Source organism: Strix aluco, chromosome Z (assembly GCF_031877795.1).
Source record: "Strix aluco isolate bStrAlu1 chromosome Z, bStrAlu1.hap1, whole genome shotgun sequence".
Classification (NCBI taxonomy): domain Eukaryota; kingdom Metazoa; phylum Chordata; class Aves; order Strigiformes; family Strigidae; genus Strix; species Strix aluco.
In genome coordinates, this window is record NC_133971.1 from 24,430,468 (window position 1) to 24,453,834 (window position 23,367).

Consider the following 23,367-nt stretch of genomic DNA (forward strand, 5'->3'; position numbering starts at 1 on the left):
TTTGCAGGAAATGGCATTCTCTTTCCCTGTGGAGGAAATGCTGAAACACGTAGAGATAAGAGACACAGATGTGAAATTCAATAAAAGGTTGTGACTGTCTCCATTTCAGTTGCAGTTTTCCTGTGATAATGTAAAGCTAGTCTGCATGGGATCAACACCTGAGAAAAAATATGTAGAGAAGAGAAAAACCCAGTATAGAGCAGAGGCAGGGAAAACACAAGGACTGAAAGCTGTGCTGACTTGAAGACCTGATTTGAAGTACATTCAATTCCATAAAAAAGCTCCTTTTGGTTTCAAACATTTTGGTCAAGAACTGGCTGCACTGGGAATCAATGACTTAACAACATTTTCTTAGTCAGTTAAGGCGTCTCCAGAGCAAGGAAATGCTGTGGGTGGAAAATGCATTAACAAATGTTTTGGCTTTTTTTTTTTTTTTTTTTTTTTTAATAGTTAGGAGAGGTTTGAATGCAACATTTGAAAAAAATCCCCCGAGGTACTCCACGTTTCCAGTTCTCTTTTGTGAAGTTTATTTTATGCTACAGTACGGTGTAGATACAGACTTCAACCAAGCTGGTCAACTTCCCCATCCCAGCTGCTCTTACACTTGCTCACAAGGCGGCAGCAGCAAACTGGCTCACCCAGCTCGTCCTGACAGCTGCAGGTGAAAAAAAAAAAAAAAAAAAAAAATCATAGGTAAGCTTTGTATTTCATTGAGGGACTCAGATGTTCATTCAGCCTGAAGTCCTGTCGTGTATTACTAGGCTAGTCTAGTGCTCTTGGGCATAGCAGCCCAAGACTGGTGATTTGCAAGGTGGGGACTGTACCTTTTTTGCATTTCCCATTGGAGACTGCTGCTGTGGAGATGAGGAAAGCGAACCCCGCACCTGCACAAAAAGCTTGCAGCTGCTTAAGATACAAATCTACTTTAAACTGATAAATAAAGCGGGAACTCTGCGAGCCTGATGATATTTGTAGGTGTTTTCGTGCTTTTCTACAGAGGGGCAGAGATGAAGATACGAAATCTAAAATATTAAAATTTTACGTTAAACCTGCATTATCTAAAATTCAATCTTAGTTGGAGCTAGCCCTGCACGGTATATGTATTTTTATATTTTACATACGTAAACGTTACCTGCATTACAAAAGTTTACCTACACTTTACCCGCGGAGCGCCGCGCGGGCCGGCGTGGAACGGGACTAGGGCCGCAGCCGCTGAGCGACCCCTCGCCCGCCCCCGGCGAGAGGCCCGGCCCCCGGCACCCTCCCCGGGCCCCGAGGAGCGTGCGGCGAGCGGCACCGCCTCCCGCGGCTGCCCGGCGGCTACAGCCATCTCTCGTACGGGTAAGGGCGCCGGCGTCAGGCGCCGCCGCGGCACCATGGCAACGCCGGCCATGTCGAGCGAGGGCAAGCGGCAGAGCGAGGGGCATCCATGACGGGTGAGGGCGAAATGGCCGCTGGAAGGGGCGGTGCTGCGTGACGTCTGCTCAGCCACACGCGGGATTGGACCGCCGGCGGCGGCAGCGACTTCCGGTGGGCCGGAGCAAGGTGGCGGCGGAGGCGGCAGCTGGTTTTGGGGCGCGTGTGGGGTCTGTGGGGCGGCTGGGGCGCGGCGGGGGTCTGGGGAAGGGCGGGCCGGGAGGCAGGGGTGCGGGGGAAGGGGGGTTCTTGGGGGCGGGGGCCGTGTACACGCGTGAGGGAGGGGACGGGCCTAGGGGCCTGTAGGTGTCGGGGTGTCGTGGGGAGGAGCGGTGGATGTGGGGCTGCCTGCAGCGGCGGGTGCGGGGTTCGCGGTGCCCGGGGCTCAGTGCCGGAGTGCCCGGAGGTGCGCAGCGGGGGGGATGTCCAGCTGTGGGCGCGGGCGGTGGCTGGTGGTGTGGGGGGCTCCGGAGTGTGCGTGGGGCCAGTGGCAGGAGCGTGGGTGGTCCCCACAGAGCGTGGAAGACAGGAACAGTGTTAGGACACGTCTCTGAGTGTGTGTGGGGATAGGCGAAGTGGCTCCCTACCTGTGCTTGGGGAGTCAGTGGCGGTTTGGTGTGGGTTTCTTGTTCTGTGGGGAGAGGAGTCTCGGGTGGGCGATGTGGAGCTTTATGCAGTGTTTCTGGGGGAAGTCTCTGAGACTTGAATGGGCGGCCACGACAGGTTTTTGTGGTACTCTAAAGGGCTGCGGATTATATGAACAAAAGATGAAAATGTAGAGAGTGGTTGGTGTGTGTAGGAAACTGAATGGTGAGTTTTGGAAGTTTTTTTGACCAGAGGTGCCACGAGCATATGAAAGGGCTCAAACACAGTTGGTGGGCATGGGTTGTACACAAGTGGCTAAGTGGGAAGTTTGCTCTCTGCAGGAGATTGTTGGTGGTCAGAGTAGATAACTTTTGGCCAGTGGTAGATGTGGGGAGTGCCAGGTAGAGGTGTAGTTTGGTCTCTTCGTTAGACGGTTTTAACCGTAAGAGGGGGATTAAGTTGAAGCTGAGTCCCTGGTAGGGGAGGACAGTCGATCTGGTGAGTCAGTGTGATCTTTTTGGGGAGAGGAGAATATGAATAGACTAGGACTGAGAGTAAGGTTGCATTCCTAAAGGAAAAAGGGGTCTGTGGTTACGAAAAATTAGTGTGTCAGGTCCTGGTGTACAGTACGTAGGGAAGTGAGTAGTGGGGAGAGGGGGAGCTAGAGCTCTGAGGGATGGTGTTAGGAGGCAGCAGCAGAAGTATTTTGTCTGTGGACAAAAAATATGAATGTCACTGGTGTCTTGCTGGACTGATAGGTAGCAGATGTTTTTAGTGACAGCTGTTCCCCCCACCCCCTCCAGTGGCCTAGTCATTCCACTGAATGCCCACTGAATTCCGATGCTAAAAGGAGAAAAACGGTTAAGTGGAAGTTGTCTTTGTTTATTTTTTATTTTTGACGTGTATTTTTTACTTATTTTAAAAGGCAGGTTACAGGAGCACTATATGTGCTGTTTCAGTAACTCATTTAGAAATATTCTTTATATTATTTTGCATATGATGAAGGGCAGTGCCAAGCTAAAGTTCTTGTTAAGTGATAAGATTTGGCAAAGCAGTGTACCAGCTTAATCTTAAAAATACTGTCGCCTTATTGCTTTCAGTAGAACTGCTCAAGTAAAGCAAATACATGAGAACTGGCAGGTTCTGTTTGTAACCCTTGGTTTAACTGTAAATGCCATTATAGATTTAAATGGAACAATACAAATCTTACTTGTATGGTCTGCATTTCATTTACTTCTGGGTTTCATTTAGTTTAGAGGTAGAGAGGGATCTGCAGATTGCGTTGGCACAGCATCAGTGCATATGGGAGAAGAATGCTGCTTATGTCTAATGAAGATCTAATTGGTTTCATTTTCCATCACTTGCTGCTATATTTGTTTTGGAAAGCATTTAAGGAGATATTTGATATTTTGCTAAATAATATTTTAGGGAACTGCAAGAAATACTGTTCAAACATAAGAAAAAACTGTTTTAATGCTGAGGGTCATCAAGTACTGGGATAGGTTATGCAGAGACATTTCAGAGTTTCTATCCCTGGAGATACTCAGAAGCTGACTGGATATAGGCCATTGGCAACCTGCACTGGCTGACCCTGGTTTATTCAGGGGGATGGAGCAGGTGATCTGCAGAGATCCCTTCCAGCCCCAACTATTCTGTGATTCTGTAACTAGTAGTCCAGAGCTTTTCAGATTGCATTAATTTGGGAATATATAATCTTCAAACATGTCTGTGTCTCTCCTGATACACGGGAAAACTCTTCAAATGGGTCTTTACAAATCTTGTCTTGGAATCACTGTTCAGTTCCATAGGATTTGTAAGATCTCTATGTCTTTCAGACCTCATCTTCAAGGTATTGCTGCCCTTGGCTTTGACTGAATTTGAATATTGATATAATAAGAACAGTTTGGTTGGCATGAAGTGAACTGGTGCCACATATACACAGTCTCAGTTGCTTGCTAAAGTCTAACCCAGATCATTTTAGTTAATACAGAGAGAGATCAAAAAAGCAGAGACTGACCCTGCATGAATATTTTTTCCCAAAGACCATGATAAGATACAGTGCTTCCATTTCAACATTACAGATCAGTGGATATTTTTCCCATCAACTCGTTGTTTGCAGTGGTAATCCTAGTGGTGTCTTTTAAGACTTAATGTTTGACCAGTATTTTCCAAAACCTTTTGAGTTATGTGGTCTGTACTGTGTTGAGCATCTTGTTACTGTGATGGATCAGTATGTTAAAAACCCTAAATTGAGTTGATTGTGTTGGGTGTGTGTTTGCTAGGGTTTTTTTAATACTGTTCTTTAATGTTCAGGAAGAATTTAGAGAAGGTGGAAGTCTGTATGCTTTCGCCACCATGTCTGGAATTGGCAATAAACGGACAGCTGGAGAGCCTGGTCCTTCTGCACCTCCAGAGAAGAAGGCGGGGGTTGAAGATTCGGGGACTACAGTGGAGACCATTAAACTTGGTGGCGTTTCTTCAACGGTATGTCTTCCTTGCGTACCCTCACTCAAGCTCTTGCATATTTTTCATCTGGAAACAAAAATATTTGTCTGCTTTCTGTGTGAGCATGGTGATCTGGCTTGTGTGAAATGTGCCTTGCCTTGTGCTTCTGCACAGGAGGAGATGGACATCCGAACCCTACAGACCAAGAACCGGAAACTAGCAGAGATGCTGGACCAGCGGCAAGCCATTGAAGATGAGCTACGGGAGCATATTGAGAAGCTGGAGCGTCGGCAGGCCACTGATGATGCCTCTCTGCTGATTATCAATCGGTACTGGAATCAGGTTAGTAACATGCTTTGTTATTTTATATACACTATTCTTTTGTCTCTTCTTCTGTTTCACTGCACACCTTTTATTCACATCCATTCTTTGTCTTGTCTTCCCTGTTTCATTATTCAGTTTGATGAAAATATCCGCATCATCCTTAAACGCTTTGACCTGGACCAAGGTCTTGGAGACCTTTTGTCTGAAAGAAAAGCACTGGTGGTACCAGAACCTGAACCAGACTCGGACAGTAATCAGGAGCGCAAAGATGAGAGGGAACGAGGTGAGGCACCTGGCTGGGGACAGTGGAAAAGATGAATTTCACCCTTTCTAAAGGGTGACAGAGTCTCTCTGGTTGTGAAGACTAGCAATATGTTGCACACTTACTTTTTTACACCTCTTTCTGTTCCCAGGTGAAGGACTGGAACCAGCATTCTCCTTCCTAGCCACTCTGGCCAGCAGCACTAGTGAGGAGATAGAATCTCAGCTGCAGGAGCGTGTTGAGTCCTCCCGCCGTGCTGTTGCCCAGATAGTGACAATGTACGACAAGCTGCAGGAGAAAGTGGATGTGCTGTCTCACAAGCTGAATAGTGGAGGTATGACCAAGGTGCTGATCCCTGGCTGATACTCAAGAATCCTTACCTACTCCTGTCTTAGACATGATTCTGCATTGTAAGCGTTAAGGCCTAGTCCTTCTCATGCTCATTGATTTTTCTAAAATAAATTAGCTTAGCTTTCCAAACTCTCAATAACCAAAACCTTTAATAAAGACTAATACTGTATGTTAGAAATGCATAATAACTGCCTCTAAATTTGAATGCTGAGAACTCTGCAGTGTGTTAGGCTAAGGAAAGGCTTGTTCATGCACCTGGTAGTTACATATTACATTTGAACCTTATCACTCAGCTGTCCTCAGCCATTGAGTAAACGTCTTCATGCTTACAAGTAAAGAAGTGAAATCAGTATTGCAAACTGATGTTGGACTCCTTCTCACTTGCAGTTTAGTAAAAGGTGTAGGAATAACCAGGTCCTCTGTTTCCACTGAGCTTTGGACAAAATGGTAGCCATCTAACGTCTTGGTATGCCAAGTGTAGCCATCAATTTTGAACACAGCAGAAGAAAGCCAAATGACTAGCTTCTGAAAATGAATGTAGCAGATACAATTGACACTCAGATGACTCTCTGAAAAACTTCATTAGCTTAAGGTTAGAATTTTAATCTTTTGAATTAAAATTCAGGTGGAATATCAACTCATCCTCAGTTTGCCTTCTGTCTAGAGTGCTCTAATTAAGGATACTTTAATCAAGGAGCTCTGGCAAGTGTAGCACTGGTGTAGCAAAGCATTACTGTCCTTAGTTGGCAGTCTTAAACTCTGTAGTAGCATTGGCATTAGTGCAGTGTGAGCCTGTACTCACTTGTTGTTAATTGTCATCTGGTATGTTAGCTCAAGCCACCTGTTGTTGCAGTAATTTAATCTGCTTTAGGGTGCCACTGGGTTACAAGGGCATGTTTTGTGTTGCTGGTACTAACACAGTTGGAATGATCTCTGACATTAGGGGATGGCAACTGACAATCAGAAATGAGTAGTATGTTAAACTGCAGAGCCTTTTGCTTAGTGAATGCAAGTCAAAGCCTTGTGTGGCTGGAGATCAGACCCTCAGGAAGCACCTGCTGGAGCGATACAGTAAGCAGAAGTTAAAACCAGAAATTGCCTTTTCTGTTTTCTTTTTTCTCTCTTTGCTCTTTAAGAATTAAAACTAGTCTTCCTTGATTTCTGTTCATTTGCTTTTCTTTATGTGTCTCTCAGATATTTCATTGATGGAAGAAGCAGTCCTGGAGCTTAATACCTACCTCTCACATGAAAATGGACGGCTGCAGGAGCTGGCTGATGTTCTTCAGGAGAAGCACCGGATCATGTCTCAGGAGGTATAAAAAGGAGAGAGAGAGAAATCTGCTTTTAGAGTCCTGCTTAGAATAATTTTTGTTTGCCGGTATTGGGTTTGCATGGTAAGGTTTTGGTAGCACGGAGCTACAGGGGTGGCTTCTGTGAGAAGCTGCCAGAAGCTTCCCCTGTGTCCAACAGAGCCAATGTCAGCCGGCTCCAAGACGAATCCACCGCTGGCCAAGGCTGAGTCCATCAGTGACAGTGGCAGTGCCCCTGTGATAACATATTTAAGAAAGGGGAAAAAAGACTATGTGAGAGCAATTTCAGCCAGAGAGAGGGGTGAGAACATGTGAGGGAAACAACTCTGCAGACACCCAGGTCAGTGAAGAAGGATGAGGAGATTCTCCAGACACCGGAGCAGAGATTCCCCCGCAGCCCGTGGTGCAGCCCATGGTGAGGCAGCTGTGCCCTGCACCCGTGGAGGTCCATGGTGGAGCAGATCTCCATCTGCAGCCTGGGGAGGAGCCCACCCCGGAGCAGGGGGATGTGCCCGAATGAGGCTGTGACCCCGTGGGAAGCCCGTGCTGGAGCAGGCTCCTGGCAGGACCTGTGGCCCCACGGAGAGAGGAGCCCACGCTGGAACAGGTTTGCTGGCAGGACTTGTGACCCCGTGGGGGACCCAGGCTGGAGCAGTCTGTTCCTGAGGGACTGCACCCCGGGGAAGGGACTCATGCTGGGACAGTTTGTTAAGAGCTGCAGCCTATGGGAAGGACCTGTGCTGGAGAAGTTAATGGAGAACTGTCTCCCATGGGAGGGACCCCATGCTGGAGCGGGGGAGGAGTGTGAGGAGTTGTCCCCCAGAGGAGGAACAGCAGGAACAAGATGTGATGAACTGACCACAACCTCCATTCCCCATCCCCCTGCGCCACTGGGGAGTAGAGAAATTGGGAAGAAGGGAGGTGTGGGGGCAAGGTGGTTTTCAATATCTGTTTTATTTCTCATTACCCTACTCTGATTTCTTTGGCAATAAGTTAGTTTTCCCAAGTTGAATCTGTTTTGCCTGTGATGGTAATGGGTGAGCGATCTCAACCTGTCCTTATCTCCACCTATGAGCCTTTCATTACGTTCTCTCCTCTGTCCAGTTGAGGAGGGTGAGCAATAGAGCAGCTTTGATGGGCATCTGGCATCCAGCCAGGGTCAACCCACCGCATTACTATAGCTTGGAAAGCAGGTTATTGCCTTGGAGAGGGACAGGAGCAACACGGTTTGAAAGTTGTGTTCTGAACAAAGGTTATGGAAAGGGTGGTTGTTGTGGAGAACTGTACATAGATTTTTCTGTGTAATTTGGATTGATTTGCTTGTTATATCACTGAATGAAAAAGTATAACCAAACCAGTGAGTTAAATGGATTTAACTTAAAAAGAAAACAGAGCCGAGGAAGTGGTAAGGTGATGCTAAGGTTGTGTAGACATCCAAGACCCTTGACATGACATCTGTGTCATTTCAGATTCCTTGTTTTCTCTGCATCGTGTATGAAAGTGTAATGACATTAATTATAAGATGATCCCAGTCATTAACAGATTCGCATTATTGGCAGTATTTGTTTCAGAGGTTTCAGTTCCTTTAAAAACTGTGTTAACACTGGCCTTGCTCAGTGTTAGATGACCAAGCACTTCAGTGATCTGTAGAGTACATGAACATGTGGATTGAAAAGATCTGAAAAAAAAAATGCTGTTAAATAAGCTGAAGGTGGCTGCCTCTGTTCTGCCAGATATTACCAGCTTCTTGCTCTTTCTTCATTTTCAGTTTTGTCTTATTCTCATTACTGTGGGATTCAGCCAGTGTAAAATTCAGGACAATTCATTGGGTAGTCTGTAGCCAGCAAAAGATGGGTGGAAAGCACATGAATCCAGGGTATGATGTATAAGAGGAAAATTAATACTGAGCAGTCTCAGAAAATGTTGATTTTATTCAATATGCTGGCTGAAATGCTCTTTTGATTGCAGTTCTCCAAGCTGCAAGAGAGAGTGGAGACAGCAGAATCTCGGGTGTCTGTTCTGGAGACTATGATTGATGACCTTCAGTGGGATATTGACAAGATACGCAAGAGGGAGCAGAGGCTCAACCGGCACTTAGCAGATGTTCTGGAAAGAGTAAGCACCGTCCTCTTTGCCAGGAAACCAGAGAGATGGGTGTAGTTTTGAGATGTGTGACATCATCTTATGGTACTATGCTGTGAGAAGGGAGAATCTGTGGTGTACCATCTTTGATCTTGAATATGTTGTATCAGCAGTCTTGGCCTTTAATTGGGTATTGATTAAATCTGTTGCTTTTTTTGCAGGTGAATTCGAAAGGCTACAAGGTATATGGAGCTGGGAGCAGCCTCTATGGCGGCACAATCACCATTAATGCCCGCAAGGTAATGTCAGGGGCTTGGTTGTGGGCAAGGGGAAGAGTAAAGTCAAGGAGAGCTTGTGTACAGGGCCATAGATTGGAACAGAATTTAGATACCTCCTTTGCCACAAATCTGTGTGACTCTGGGCAAGCCATTTTGTCTGTGTACAAGTTTCCTACCTGTGAAACAGACCTGATGGAAGTAGACTCTGTCTCACTTGGTAATGTTACCTGACAGTTAAGTATGTAATTTCTGTTACTGTATAAACAGTTGCTTAATTAGTACCCTCAGTAGATACATTAATAGTAGGATTTACAAGCCATTTATCCCCAACAGTTTGAGGAGATGAATGCAGAATTGGAAGAGAATAAAGAGCTTGCTGGGAATCGCCTCAGCGAGTTAGAGGAACTACGCCAGGATCTTGAGGAAGTAACCACACAGAATGAAAAACTCAAGGTAAGACATCTGTACCTATTTGAGGATGAAAGTGTTCTGTATGGTTTGTTGTCCTCTGTCTTGCTGTTCTGTGTCTCCAGAAAACCTGATGAATGCTATTCTGTGCTGTACTTGCTCTTTAGCTGGGTTATATTTTATACAAGGTACAATTTAGCAAGTTTGTGGGACTTAGACTTGCAGTTCAGTGCATTGGTGACACCATGTGGTTATCATTGGAAATTGTAATGGTTTCTTATTTCCTGTTTTTTATTCTGATCTGTGCAATACATTCCAATGATGTCTGGGTAAAACTAATTTTACCTCTTTACAAGTATTGACCCCTCTTCCACTTCTCCCCCGCCCCATGCAAGTGGAACCAGACAACTGAAGAAATCGGGCAACTTGTGTAGGAGACATAGGCTCCAGAAAGAGTTGAACTTAAATCTTTCCCTATGTGGTAGAATGGACAGATAGGAAACAGCGTATGAATTTCTTATGCCTTGAAGGTGGTCATATAAAAAACTGTGACTCTAGTAGATAAGTATATGATATAGAGAATAATCTAAATTTTATCTTGGTGCTCAATAGATCTGATAGCCTGTTACAAGAAATGTCTGAGCTGATAACCTAAGTTTCAATAATGAGATTTCAGAAACTGTCTGGAGGCACCTTAATTCTGTTTATCCACGAGTTTGTTTTAAGAGAAACACCATGTGGCTTACAACTTTCTTTTTCTCTTAATTAGTGTTAAACTGTATGTGTGTATCTTTGTGTCCATTTCACTGCTGGTAGTCACAATCAATTGCTAACCTTTTTTGTAAGGAAAATTCAGATTCTGTACTTCTGCTTTCTCTGATTTCTCTTTTTTTCAGTCATTAATGTCTCTTGTGGATAGAAGGCTGACATAATGACTGCTTGCACACATATTTTCTCTAGTTTTCTGTCATACTTTTCTGTATGTCCATCTTTATTGATTTAGGTGATTATTGTTTTACAGTAAATCCATTGAGAGGGTATATCATGTTTTCCAAGCTCATATCTTTGAGAGAAACTATTTCAGAAGCTGAGAATCATGAAACTTCTGTCATGTGACTATGAAGGAGAAACAACCTAGTGCATACAGAGAAAGCAGACTTTTTTAAAATTGATACTGAAGCATATCACATGTATCTACTTCACAGCAATGGTATTAAAGTGCTACTTTTGTGTTTGTGGCAGCTTGATTCGCTGTTCTCCTACCTTGCAAAATAGATACCAAAGGCGAGATACTTTTTTTTTTCTGTGGTGTTTTCTTGTGTCTTGACTAGGTTGAGCTGCGACGAGCAGTGGAAGAGGCTGTGAAGGAGACCCCAGAATATCGCTGCATGCAGTCCCAATTTTCTGTTTTGTATAATGAGAGTCTCCAGCTGAAGGCACATCTTGATGAGGCCCGAACTCTACTTCATGGCACCCGCACCACACACCAGCGCCAGGTGGAACTAATTGAGGTAGCACTTCTGCTGCATCAGACTAGGGAATGTTGTCATCCTGTTGACCTTTGCTGCTGGGTCTGGGTGGCTCTGGGAACATTCAGGAAATTTATCTTCCTGGCAATAATTCATCTGTTTTGTTGATACTCATCTTGCGTTGACATGGTGAGAGATACTTCAGGGTCACAGCACCAAGTTCTGTCCCCTTCTTACTCCTCAGAGGGACGAAGTCAGCCTTCACAAGAAACTACGCACAGAGGTGATTCAGCTGGAGGACACACTGGCACAAGTCCGCAAAGAATATGAGATGTTGAGGATAGAGTTTGAACAGACGCTGGCTGCCAATGAACAAGCAGGTATGGAGTTTTTCTGCTGTGTTTAAAAACACAACTTTCCCCCCGCCAAGCCAGTGCTCTTTAGAAGCTGCACTGCAGTAAAACACTTGGTTTGCTTTTTTGTCTGTTGAATATTTGTTCTGGCAAGTTTCAGTCTCATGAAACAAAGCTCTTCACATGTTTTATGGGAGGCCAGTTCTGTGTTATCTGACTTCCTTTTAGATGCTGCAAAATACATACATTTTGCTAATAATTTGGTTTATGACAGAGAATTTTGCATTATTAAAAATTACTTTTGTGGGGATTCATTTACAAGTCTGGAATGACAACTTGAATAGGAAACCAATAATTTTCAAATTTCATCAGAGGAAATAAAGGAGTTTTCTGAAGTAGTATTTAAATTTTGTAGCATAACACGTTTCCCTTAGGAACATGGGAAGAAAGTATTGTTAAGGGAAAATTAGAACCGGGAATTTTCAAGGACTTGTGATTGCATGTAAACCTGGCATGAGTTGTTTTCTGCAAATTTGTTGTGTTGCTCTGTTGTGTGGCAGAATGATAATAGTCTTATTTTGGTTCTTTGTCATTGTTACTTAGTTTGTTCTCCATCTCCATGAAAGTCCTTGCAGAAGGTTGGCAAAAGTGTGGTTCATTGCAGTTGTGTTTCTGTTTTTGTAGGTCCAATTAATCGGGAGATGCGTCATCTCATCAGCAGCCTCCAGAATCACAACCACCAGCTTAAGGGAGAGGTGTTAAGATACAAGCGTAAACTGAGAGAGGCCCAATCTGACTTGAGCAAGGTATCAGAGCAGGAAATGCCAGAAAAGAGCAGAAAGTTCTTAGGAGAAGGGAATGCTGTCACCCTTGCCTGCAATACCAACCTTTCTGATAAGGCATGCAGGATGCAATGTAATTTTCGATGGAGCTCTGCACTCTGCTGCTTCCAGTTACCAAATGAATGGTCATCTTTTGTAGCTGTATAGTGTTTCATGACAGGTGATAGCAGTTATGGAGGGGGCAGGCAAGCATGGATCTGGGAAGACAAGGGAAGGGGGATAAGGTAGATTTCTGGCTAAGAACTTAATGGTTTGTTTTCTGTGTCTTCTTTCTTGCTATTCCACAACAGATCCGCTCTCGCAGTGGTAGTGCTCTCTTACAGTCCCAGTCCAGCACTGAAGACACAAAGGAGGAACCTCCAGAGATCAAGCAGGAACCTGATGATCCTTCTGCCCAAGTGTCTGTCCCCAAGGCTGCTTCTGAAGATGTTAATGAAATGAAGGCCAGGCGAGATGAAGAGGAACGAGAACGAGAGAGACGGGAGAGGGAGAGAGAGCGAGAGAAGGAAAAAGAGAAAGAGAGAGAGCGAGAGAAGGAAAAAGAAAAGGAAAAGGAACGAGAGCGGGAGAAGCAGAAGCAGAAGGAATCTGAGAAGGAGAGAGAGTCCAAAGAGAAGGAGAAAGGGAAGCATGAAGATGGAAGAAAGAAGGAGGCTGAAGTGATCAAACAGCTGAAAGCTGAGCTCAAGTGAGAGTTGTACCTCCCTTTCCTGCTTGAGTAATGCCCAGACTGGGGTGTTTGAGATGACTTGTAGCTTGCTGTTACAAAATTAGCTTCACTGAAGTAAAGTGAGAGGCTTCTGGCACCCTCTATATCTGATTGTGATTTGGACAATGTAGTAACATTTCTCCTATGACAGCCTAAAGCATGAATTATCAAACCAGATACTTCATGGTGTAGGTCAAGTAATCTTTATTTGTTGCTGCCATAACAATTGTGTAAAGTTTTACAGCAGCAGCTTATTAATAAAGAGTACAGTAGTCTTCTGTGTCTTGGATCAGTATCAAAGCAGAGATGGATAGTTTGTTGCTTACTGTTAGGGTACATTTCCTCCTCACCACGCTTCTCTTGGCTTTTCAACCCATATACCTGAACATGTTTCTTTTTGGCCTCCAGCCTGTACTCCTTGGCTATTTTATGTTACCAGGGTAAGATGAGCTAAGGATGACTCCATATGCGTACCATGTGGGAGATGGAGAGGATATTGCTCTGACTCTCGTGCTGGATATGTAACAGTGTAGCTTTCCTGCTGTGTTCTCACAGTTATCTATCTCCCTGTCTCCAGGAAGGCCCAGGAAAGCCAGAAGGAGATGAAGCTCTTGCTAGATATGTACCGCTCTGCCCCCAAAGAGCAGAGAGACAAAGTGCAGCTGATGGCAGCTGAGAAGAAGGCAAAAGCTGAGGTAAATCTCATTTCTCTTCCCTTTTCCTCTCAGCGTGTAACTTAAAACTTCTTTTCGGATACTCTGCACTTGAACTGTGTTGTTTTTGTCTTCAAAACTGGAGATTGTTCCTCTTCTCATCTTTGTCACTTAGAAGAGAGATTGGAATGGTCTGGAGATGAGGGAGGTTTTGGGATGTGCTCCTCTGGGAAGGAAGGGATGATCCCTTTGCCCAGACTGAGGGACATGGTTCTCACTTTCTCAGTTGTAGATTCAACTAGTAGCGAAGCTGAGCATATGTCCCAGGGATGTACACACACAGAGAACACTAACACGGCCAGTCAGACTGCCACAGACAAGATGCTGCCTTCAACAGCATGCACATACAGAACTCATAAAACATAAACATAGACAGACAAGTCCCCTTCCTCTTGGCTGGGAAAGATAGAATGTCACTACTGCAGATACATGCACCACAATCTCTAGGTTCACAAGTGCACACACATTTGTAGATCCTTCAAGTAGCAGCACAGCCCCTCTGTCTGGTACCCCTGTGATCCTGGGCCCTCTTACATTCTTCATATACAGGTCTCACCTGTAGCAAGCACTTATTCCATGCAACGCACATATACAGATAGGGTGGAGAGTTAGATTACACAGAGATAGTTAAGAAAATATTTAATAAGAAGATGATAGAAGATAGGACAGGCTGTGGCGATCATGCGCAGGGCTGAGCCGGACTCGGTGTACTGACTGCCTACGTTTTACAGGTGACCAGCTCCTTTTATACCCTTCTCTGTTCATCCTTGTTCTCCCTTCCCCTGCTTTTCACTGCTGTGTTTGTACAGCTCTATCAATTCCTGCAGCCCTCCCAGTCCAGGATCTACCTCTGGTTTACAGTCTTACCAGTTGCAAAGTCCAGGTTGACTTCCTGGAAGTGGTGCCTGTAGTTTCTTGGTAGCCTATCAGCTATTGTGACTGGGGAGGTTTGTTTCCTGTCTTTGTCTCCATGTCTGTTTTGTCAGGTCTGTGTCTCTGTATATTTTGTTTCTGGTTTTCTCCCCGTGCCCTCTGCCTTAGTTTCCCAGTTTACAGGGTCCACAGTCAGATAACCTTGCCGGAATAAACATTCTCACACTCTCACATGCTCTGTGACTGACCAGGTTTGGTTCTCATCACTGCCTCCCTTACCATTTGTCTGTCATGTTCGTCTCTATGTTTAGTTTATGGCTTCCTCTTTTTCTTATTATCCCTTTTTGTATTGAAAAAGGTCCTTGACCAGATGCCCTTAAAGGAGCAGATACTCTCCATCCACATACCCTTACATATACAACTGCAAGGCACTAATGTTCCTACTGTGATAAAACATGCTACAGAATATTCAGAGGTTTTGAAATCAAAATGGGCTTGCAGCCCATCTTAATGGTGCATCTGCCAGTAATACACTGTCCTGTTGAGATGGGTTTCCTTTTCCCATGCCTTGAAGGCAGTTTTTCTGATGTTACAGAGAATTGTGGGGAAAACAGGCTCTTAACAATGTTTAGGCCACATTTTGTGTTTAGTGTCATTTCTGTTTTGTCCTTGCTGTAGCTGGAAGAACTGAGGCAGAGGGTGAAAGAATTAGAAGACAAGGAGAAAAAGGAGAGTAAAAAGATGGCTGATGAGGATGCCCTCCGCAAGATCCGAGCAGTGGAGGAACAAATTGAGTATTTGCAGAAGAAGCTAGCCATGGCTAAGCAGGTAAGAAATTTCTGATGTGTTCTGTCTTGGCTGGAGCACCTGGGAAGGTACTGCCTTCAGGTTATAGCCAGGAAGATTACCTGAGAGAAAGAATTTCTGCCTCTGTATGTGCCAGAGATGTCCCTGTTTATCAAAGGGGGAAAAAACCCAACTAGCCCAAAAACCAGCAATGATCAAAAAAACCCCACAACACCAGGGTGTCACAAACCTCATGGTGGGGGCTGGTGGGGAATATTTAATTGTTTGTGGCCTAGGTGAAGAGCACAGAGGAGAGATGACTGGATCAGCCTTTAGGGGAGGAGGTTACAATTTCTCTTTAAAAGTGTTATCTGCACAGTTCATGTAATTAATACATGTGCATGGTACCGTGACATACCTTCTTCCACAAAAAAAAGGCTTCATCTAATGGTAAGAAAGCAGGACCACCACAGTGGAGGAGAGGCAAGCCCGTGACTTGAACATGTACTTTTTTAGAACCCAGATTCTTATGGTACAGAACTGTTCTATTCTGTCACTTCATGTTGAAGTGGCCTAAGTAAGTTTAAGGGGCTTGTCAGCCTGTTAGGTGGAAGCTGTTGAGCTGTCCACATGCAGAATTCTTGGCCTGGTGTATATGACAGCTATTCAGCTAGCTGCATGAAGCTAGGAGGTGGTTTCTGCCCAGCCCTGGCAATGACTGTGCCACAGCTGATTTTACCAGCAGACGAGCCACAGTCTGTGAATGCTTGTGGAGGTGACTGTCTCTTTTCTACACCTTCTAATACAGAGCATCTCTGCTGTGGTGCAGACTTCCAGGGAGCACTTTTTTTCTGGTTGCTGGGAAGATGCTGTTGTCTGATATGAAGACATCTTCCTTCATCTGTGCTAGGTTTGGTGTCTCTGAGTAAAATATTCAGGGTCATTGCAACGGGTACAGGAGATAGTTTTTCCAGAGCCTGTGATCCTTTTGCAGGAGGAGGAAGCCCTGCTGTCGGAAATGGATGTCACAGGCCAAGCCTTTGAAGACATGCAGGAGCAAAACATCCGTCTGATGCAGCAGCTGAGGGAGAAGGATGATGCGAACTTCAAGCTGATGTCAGAACGCATCAAGTCCAACCAGATCCACAAGCTGCTGAAAGAGGAGAAGGAGGAGCTGGCAGACCAAGTTTTGACGCTGAAGACACAGGTAACCTGGGAGAAGGAGAGAGGACAACAAAACTGATGGGGGAACGTGGAGGTGGTATGGGTTAACTCTGGTAGGCAGCTAAGCTCCGCGCAGCTACTTGCTCACTCTCTCACAGTGGAATGGGGGGGAGAGAATCAGAAAGGCAAAAGTGGTGGGTTGAGATAAAGACAGTTCAGTAGTTGGAGGAAAGCTGTGCACACAAGGAAAGCAAAACAAGGAATTCCTTCACCACTTCCCATGGCAGGCAGGTGTTCAGCCATCTCCAGGAAAGCAGGGCTCCATCACCTGTAACGGTGACTTGGGAAGACAAACATTGTAACTCTGAACATCCCCCCACTTCTTCCTTTCCACTAGCTTTTATTACTGAGCATGGTGTCATATGGTATGGCATATTCCTTTGGTCAGTTGGGGTTAGCTGTCCCAGCTTCTTGTGCATCATCAGCCTACTTGCTGGCAGGCAGCATGAGACACAGAAAGTCTTGATGCTGTGTAAGTACTGTTCAGCAATTGCTAAAGCAGTAGGGTGTTGTTGGTGCTCTTTTTGGTCTGAAATCCAAAATACAGCACCATATGAGCTGCTTATGAAGAAAATTAACTGTATCCCTACCGAAATCAGTACAGGAGGGAATGTTCCCTGAATCAACACAGGTATGCTGCATCAGACTTCAAAGGGACCTGTCTAAGTAAGAAAAAGACATTACTGTATGAGTATAAAATGTCCTAAAGGTTCATTGCTATGTAGAACAGGAGGGAGAAGGAAAGCAGGAAGTAATTTTCCTGTCGTAATGATACTTCTACATATATATTCTGCCATCCTTGGAACCAAGGTGGAACTGTTTATTCCCTGGCAGCAGTTCTCTAAGCCAGCTTACAAAAACCAAGACATCTTTGTTGGAAGTACTTGATTGCTAAGTTTTAAAGTGTTTATTGGAGAAGTCTGGATACTGTTCTTAAACTGCTAGAGCCTCTGTGTTTAGGGAGAGGAGGTAAGCTGAAGACGTACTCCTTGGTGATGAGGAGACAGGGATAGTTTTAGCGTGCAGCTTTAATGACAACTCTGAAAACCTGCAGAGCCTGCACTTCAGTCCTGTACCTCCTCTCTCCCTTTCCAAGGTGGATGCCCAGCTGCAGGTTGTACGTAAGCTGGAGGAGAAGGAACACTTACTGCAAAGCAGTATTGGAACAGGTGAGAAAGAACTAGGTCTCCGAACACAGGCCCTGGAAATGAACAAACGCAAGGTGAGTGATTGCTTGATTTCCTCTTGGATTGTAAGGTGGAGGTGTTTTGTGGGAAGCATGGAAGGATCCTAGCTCTCACTGGTATTATGGAAGCTGATATTCCCTTGTTTTGGGCTAGTATACCAGAGGGCCGAAGAGTCCTGAAGAGAGTTCTGATTAAAGTATTATAGACTGATGTTTTCTTTGATAAGAAGGAGCACATCATACATGTTTCTGTGGAAGTCTGATTAGGGAGCTGAAGTAAGGTGGCTTTAAAAGGAAACCTATTGTGAAAGATGAGGCAGCAGTCAAATGAAGTTAACTGGGATCAAAGCTTGTATAGGAAAGATGGGGTAAGTAAAAAGAAAATATGGCTAGGGAATGTTAAGACCTTTAACAAATATCTAAGATAATAAAGTAGGTCTGTTATGAGTAAAATAAGACTAAGTTTCATGGTTGATGCTGCCCTTGTTATTACATCTTTAGTAGAAATGCAGGAATGACATCAAAACAGAAAGTAAAGCAGAAACACCACTGTGAAGAGGAAATGGGTGGAATTCAACACAACCACTTCTGCTTAATATCACAGTCCGTGGTGTTGAGGGAACTTGGCTGATAGATTCATTGGTGCAGGGCCAGTTAGCAAGTGATAGGAGAACTGGTGAAGAGAGAAAATGATTAAAAAGTAAATATTTATCTTGCAGTTCTGTCTAGTTCAGCTATAGAATGCCTCTAAACAATTTATTAGAGAAAATGTAGAAGGTGAAGGACTGAAAACACTTAACAAGGAGAGAATTGTGTGGTGACAGTATTTTTCTAAGTGACTTGCATTGCAATGTGACGGAGTTGGCTCTACTGAAGAGGAGTGTTGAAGCTAAATGATTAGCACTTAACAGTAATAAGATATTTTGCTGTTGAAGTAATGTTTAGGGATCAATTCCAGTTATTCCATTTGGAAGTACCAAAACTAGATTGAAAAAATAGATCTTCAGCAACCCGAGGAATATTCTGTGAGCAGTCTTGGATTGCCAGGCAGAGGGACTTGAAATCACTAGAACTCTTTTTCCATGTTTAGCACTTCTGTTTTCTTTTTCAGGCCATGGATGCAGCCCAGCTTGCGGATGATCTGAAAGCCCAGCTAGAGCTGGCTCAGAAGAAGTTACATGACTTCCAGGATGAGATCGTGGAAAACAGAGTAACTAGAGAGAAAGAGATGTTCAACTTCAAAAGGGCTGAGGTATATATGTCATGTACAGTCCTTCAATGTCTGTCCCCTTGTACATTGAGCTTGGAGTGGGTTTCAACTACGCTACTCTTTTTGGAGTCCAGTTTCACTTTGATTTTAGCTTCATCAGGTCTTGGCTCTTTCAGGTTTTGTCCACTGATAACTGGCAATACATGTGGCACCAGATAATAATGTCAGTTCTTTGTGGCACCCAACATGGGGCAGGAGGAATACAAGATAATGGTAGAATTGGGAGAGGTAATGGACAAAACATGGACTGAACCTTTTAGTGGAATACTCATGGGAATTTTGGTTGTAATTGTGGTGGAGGGAGAAGGGGTGGATTGTGTACTTTCGTTCAGTGTTGTGATAATGTTAGTTTAATGTGGGAAAGTTTGGTTGTTTGTTGTATTGTCTGCTGAATGTGGATTTTAATGATAATTCTTAAATATGTGATTCACAGAGGTAAGGGGTAGAATGTATTAGGGCTATGTGTGTGTGGCAGCGATTTTGGTAGCAGAGGAGGGGCTACAGTGGTATCCCCTGTGAGAAGCTTCTAGAAGCTCCCCCGGCTCCAAGTTGGACCTACCTCTGGCCAAGGCTGAGCCAATTAGTGATGGTGGCTGCGCCTCTGTGATAATGTATTTAAGAAGGGAGACCTGGGAGGAGGAGTGGGAGTTGTGAGGAGGAGCTGTGAGGGAGATACCTGTGCAGACACCAAGGTCAGTGGAAGAAAGAGGCAGGGGGGAGGTGTGCTGGAGCAGAGGCCCCCTTTGCAACCCATGGTGAGAGGGCAGGCTCACCCGCACCTTGCAGCCCACGGAGGTCACTGGTGGAGCAGATGCCCACCTGCAGCCCATGGAGGACCCCACACTGGAGTAGGTGGCTGCAGCTAAAGAAGACTGTGACCCCGTGGGGGACCCATGCTGGAGCAGTTCCTTGCTGAGACTGCAGCCTGCAGGAGGGACCCACACTGGAGCAGTTTGGGAAGAGCTGGAGCAGTTTCGGAAGAACTGCAGCCAGTTGGAGGGACTAATGTCAGAGAACGTTCATGGACAACTGTCTGCTGTGGGAGGGACCCCACGCTGGAGCAGGAGAAGAGTGTGAGGAGTCCTCCCCCTGAGGAGGAGGGAGCAGCAGAGACAACGAGGGATGAACTGACCACAACCCCCATCCCATGCCCCGCTGCATTACTGTGGGGGAGGAGGTAAAGAAATCAGGAGCAAAGCTGAGCCCAGGAAGAAGGGAGGGGTGGAAGGAAAGTTTTTTTTAAAGATATGGTTGTATTTCTCACTGTCCTACTCTGATTGGAAAATTAAGTGGTGGTGGTGTTTAAATTAAATTTGATGTTCTTTTTCTTCCCCTAACGAGTGTCTTTTTCCTGTGATCATAATGGTGAGTATCCCTTCCTGTACTTATCTCAATCCCTGAGCCTTTTGTTTTATTTCTTCCTTCTCATCCCTGAGGAGGAAGGAGTGAGCAATCCCTGTGGTGCTCAGTTGCCCCCTGGGCTTAAACCACTGCACATGGATATGTTAGGGAAGACATTAGGGTTAGTCCTGCCTCGGGAAAGGCAAACCCATTTGCAGGATTGTTTTGGCTCAGGGACCTGGGTGTACTTGGTGGGTGATGCAAGAGGACAGGGAAGTTGGAAGGGGATTTGAGTTTAGGTGAGAATAGCCATTGAATTAAATAGTATGATGTTAATTGCAAAGTAGCCCTGCTGCTGTATGTCATCACTACTGCAGTTGCTGTGTGCCATATCAATTGTATTACAGTAAGAATCACCCTAATTGATGAAGGATGGACTTTGTGCGCTTGTTGTGGTTTGAGCCCAGAGGGCAACTGAGCACCATGCAGCCAATTGCTCAGTCCTTCCCCCTCAGGGATGAGAAGGAGAAAATAAAAGGCTTAGGGATTGCGATAAGGACAGGGAGGGATACTTGCCCATTAAGGTCATGGGAAAAAAACCACTCGTTAGGGGAAGAAAAGGAGCATCAATTTAATTTAAACACCACCACCACTTAATTTTCCAATCAGAGTAGGACAGTGAGAAATACAACCACATCTTAAAAACACTTTCTCCCCCCCCCCGCCTTCTTTCTTCACAGGCTCAGCTTTGCTCCCAATTTCTCTACCCTCCTCCCTCTCCATGGGTGCAGGAGGGCAGGGGATGGGGGTTGCAGTCAGTTCATCACCCGTTGTCTCTGCTGCTCCTTCCTCCTTGGGGAGGACTTCTTGCACTCTTCCCCTGCTCCAGAGTGGGGTCCCTCCCACAGGAGACAGTCCTCCATGAACGTCCCCTCACAGTCTTCCCGCAGGTTGCAGCTCTTCCCAAACTGCTCCAGTGTGGGTCCCTACCACATGTTGCAGTCCTTGCAGTGATGAACTGCTCCAGCACAGGCTTCCCGCAGAGTCCTGGTCTTCAGGCACTGCCACCTGCTCCAGCGTGGGGTCTTCCATGGGCTGCAGGTAGGCATCTGCTGCACCAGTGACCATGGGCTGCAGGGGCACAGCCTGTGCTCTCACCATGGTTTGCAGGGGAGTCTCTGCTCTGGTGCATCTCCCACCCCTCCCCCCGCCCTTTCTTCCACTGACCTCGTGTTTGCATAGCTATCTCCTTCACAGCTCCTCCTCACAACTCCAGCTCCTCCTCTCAGATTCCCCTTCTTAAATACATTATCACAGAGGCGCAGCCACTATCACTAATTGGCTCAGCCTTGACCAGAGGCGGGTCTGACTTGGAGCTGGGGGAGCTTCAAGAAGCTTCTCATAGGGGCCACCACTGTGGCTCCTCCCACACTACCAAAAACCCCTCCACACACACAAACCCAGCACAAATCTCTGGTAAATCCGTTGGATTATTGAGGATGAAAGTATGAGTGGAGTTACTTAGCCAGGTGCACTGTTGGCCAGGTGCTAGTTCTTTTTGGTCCCTGAAGAAGCTGTGACAGAGAATATACTGCTAGTTTATTTGGTCTCTTTATTTTTTTTATACAGGAAGATATTTCTAGGTTACGCAGGAAGCTGGAGACCACTAAGAAGCCTGACATGGTTCCCAACTGTGATGAGATATTAATGGAAGAAATCAAGGATTACAAGGTGAGTAGCTGCTCTGTCAGCTTCCCTCTTTAACTCTACTTTACTCAAAAGGCTCTGTAGTCATGTTTTCAGTATTTGACATCTCTTATCTGTACTCTGGAATTGTAGCCCTATCTTGCATTGAAGAAACCACCTTCTCCTTATGAGTAATGGAAGGACTTTCATCTTCAGTCACCTTTTCACATACCTAATGAAATGCAGTGGGCCCTCACTATAATGTTCTGTCTTGCAGGCCCGCCTGACCTGCCCATGCTGTAACATGCGCAAAAAGGATGCTGTGCTCACAAAGTGCTTCCATGTCTTCTGTTTCGAATGTGTGAAAACACGCTATGACACCCGGCAGCGTAAGTGCCCCAAGTGCAATGCTGCTTTTGGTGCCAATGACTTCCATAGGATCTACATTGGTTGATTCCTTCCACTGGAGTGACAGAAAGTTGCCGCTTATGCTGAACACCCAGCCTCCCTCACTTTCTGTGATTGTCACCTTTGGGGCAGTCACTGCTTCTGTCAGCTCGTTTGCAGTCTCTTCTGGGAAGTGTGGTTAGGGTATGGAAAGAAACAGATTCTGGATCTTGGTTCTTTTCTTGTCCCTTTTCTTTTATTCTTGCCCTCAGTTTTTGTGGATTCTTTGTGCCTGAGAGGACATTTCCCATCCATCACTTTCACACTGCGAAGTTGGGAACATCTCACTCAAGTCCTGCCTTGATGGGATGGAAGCGGACTTTGGTGCAGCAGACACAAACGAGGCCTTTATTTGAGGAGTTTGCTTTGAATGTTAATTATTAAATCCCATCAAGGTATGGTAGTGTTTCTGAGAGCACCTGGTTTCCCACTTAAAGGGCCAAATAACAAATGAACAGGTACACCTGTAGGCCTCAGTGGAGTGACTCCTTGGACCTGTATTTTCCTGACTTAGAGCAAGAATCTGTGAAGGCTGGTGGATTAGTAAACATCCTCCTTACCCGCCAAAAGTAAATGCACATATTAGTGTCCAGAAGAGGAGAACAAGAAGGTGTTGGAGAATCTTTGAAAAAAGCATTCCACTGATGAACCCTGGTTGATGTGGACATCTTCCCCTAGGTTGAGGCATTGCTGTCATTGTCCTTAGTTTCCAGAAGAGAATTTTAGAGGTTACTTCATTGCAACTTTGACACAAAGATTAATCTTGTAATGCACACAATCTAATAAAAGCTGTTATCTGGGTTATTTTTCTGGTTTTCTTGCCTCTGGTAGTATCTCTGCTTCTGTCCTTTGTCCAGTTATTGGAAACATTTTTCACAAGCTTTAAGCTTCTAAAGCAGAGATCAATTTCTTCCTTCCTCTGCTTTCAAAAAATGGTTAACTGAAACAACCTTTGTCCTTTTGGCTGTATCTTCACTACCTTAATCCTGACAACAGAAGGGTCAAGA

General features: G+C 45.2%; 1 protein-coding gene across 4 annotated transcripts; it reads left to right on the forward strand.

Moving 5' to 3' along the window:
* Positions 1-1,500: 1,500 nt before the first annotated feature.
* On the forward strand, positions 1,501-23,164 carry RNF20 (ring finger protein 20). 4 transcript variants are annotated; one of them, XM_074812014.1, is made up of 20 exons: positions 1,501-1,545; positions 4,315-4,485; positions 4,621-4,788; positions 4,906-5,053; positions 5,184-5,366; positions 6,578-6,696; positions 8,662-8,808; positions 8,997-9,074; positions 9,387-9,506; positions 10,793-10,972; positions 11,175-11,310; positions 11,968-12,089; positions 12,416-12,813; positions 13,412-13,529; positions 15,099-15,248; positions 16,201-16,413; positions 17,527-17,652; positions 18,728-18,868; positions 21,857-21,958; positions 22,191-23,164. In XM_074812014.1, the coding sequence occupies exons 2-20, from the start codon at positions 4,357-4,359 to the stop codon at positions 22,365-22,367; spliced, it is 2,955 nt and encodes a 984-aa protein (XP_074668115.1). In that variant the 5' UTR covers positions 1,501-1,545; positions 4,315-4,356; the 3' UTR covers positions 22,368-23,164. The 4 variants fall into 4 exon arrangements, with proteins under 4 accessions (XP_074668115.1, XP_074668114.1, XP_074668117.1 ...); XM_074812013.1 differs by having other exon boundaries at positions 1,525-1,586; XM_074812016.1 differs by lacking the exon at positions 1,501-1,545 and adding an exon at positions 1,555-1,579 and having other exon boundaries at positions 4,319-4,485.
* The last annotated feature ends 203 nt before the right edge of the window (positions 23,165-23,367 follow it).

What these genes read in the sequence shown, in the direction of transcription:
- RNF20 (XM_074812014.1), top strand. Translation starts at nt 4,357, where the DNA reads ATGTCTGGAATTGGCAATAAACGGACAGCTGGAGAGCCTGGTCCTTCT. An exon ending in CAAAGATGAGAGGGAACGAG is followed by an intron (nt 5,054 to 5,183) that starts GTGAGGCACCTG and finishes TTCTGTTCCCAG; the next exon opens with GTGAAGGACTGGAACCAGCA. An exon ending in GGCTGCCAATGAACAAGCAG is followed by an intron (nt 11,311 to 11,967) that starts GTATGGAGTTTT and finishes CTGTTTTTGTAG; the next exon opens with GTCCAATTAATCGGGAGATG.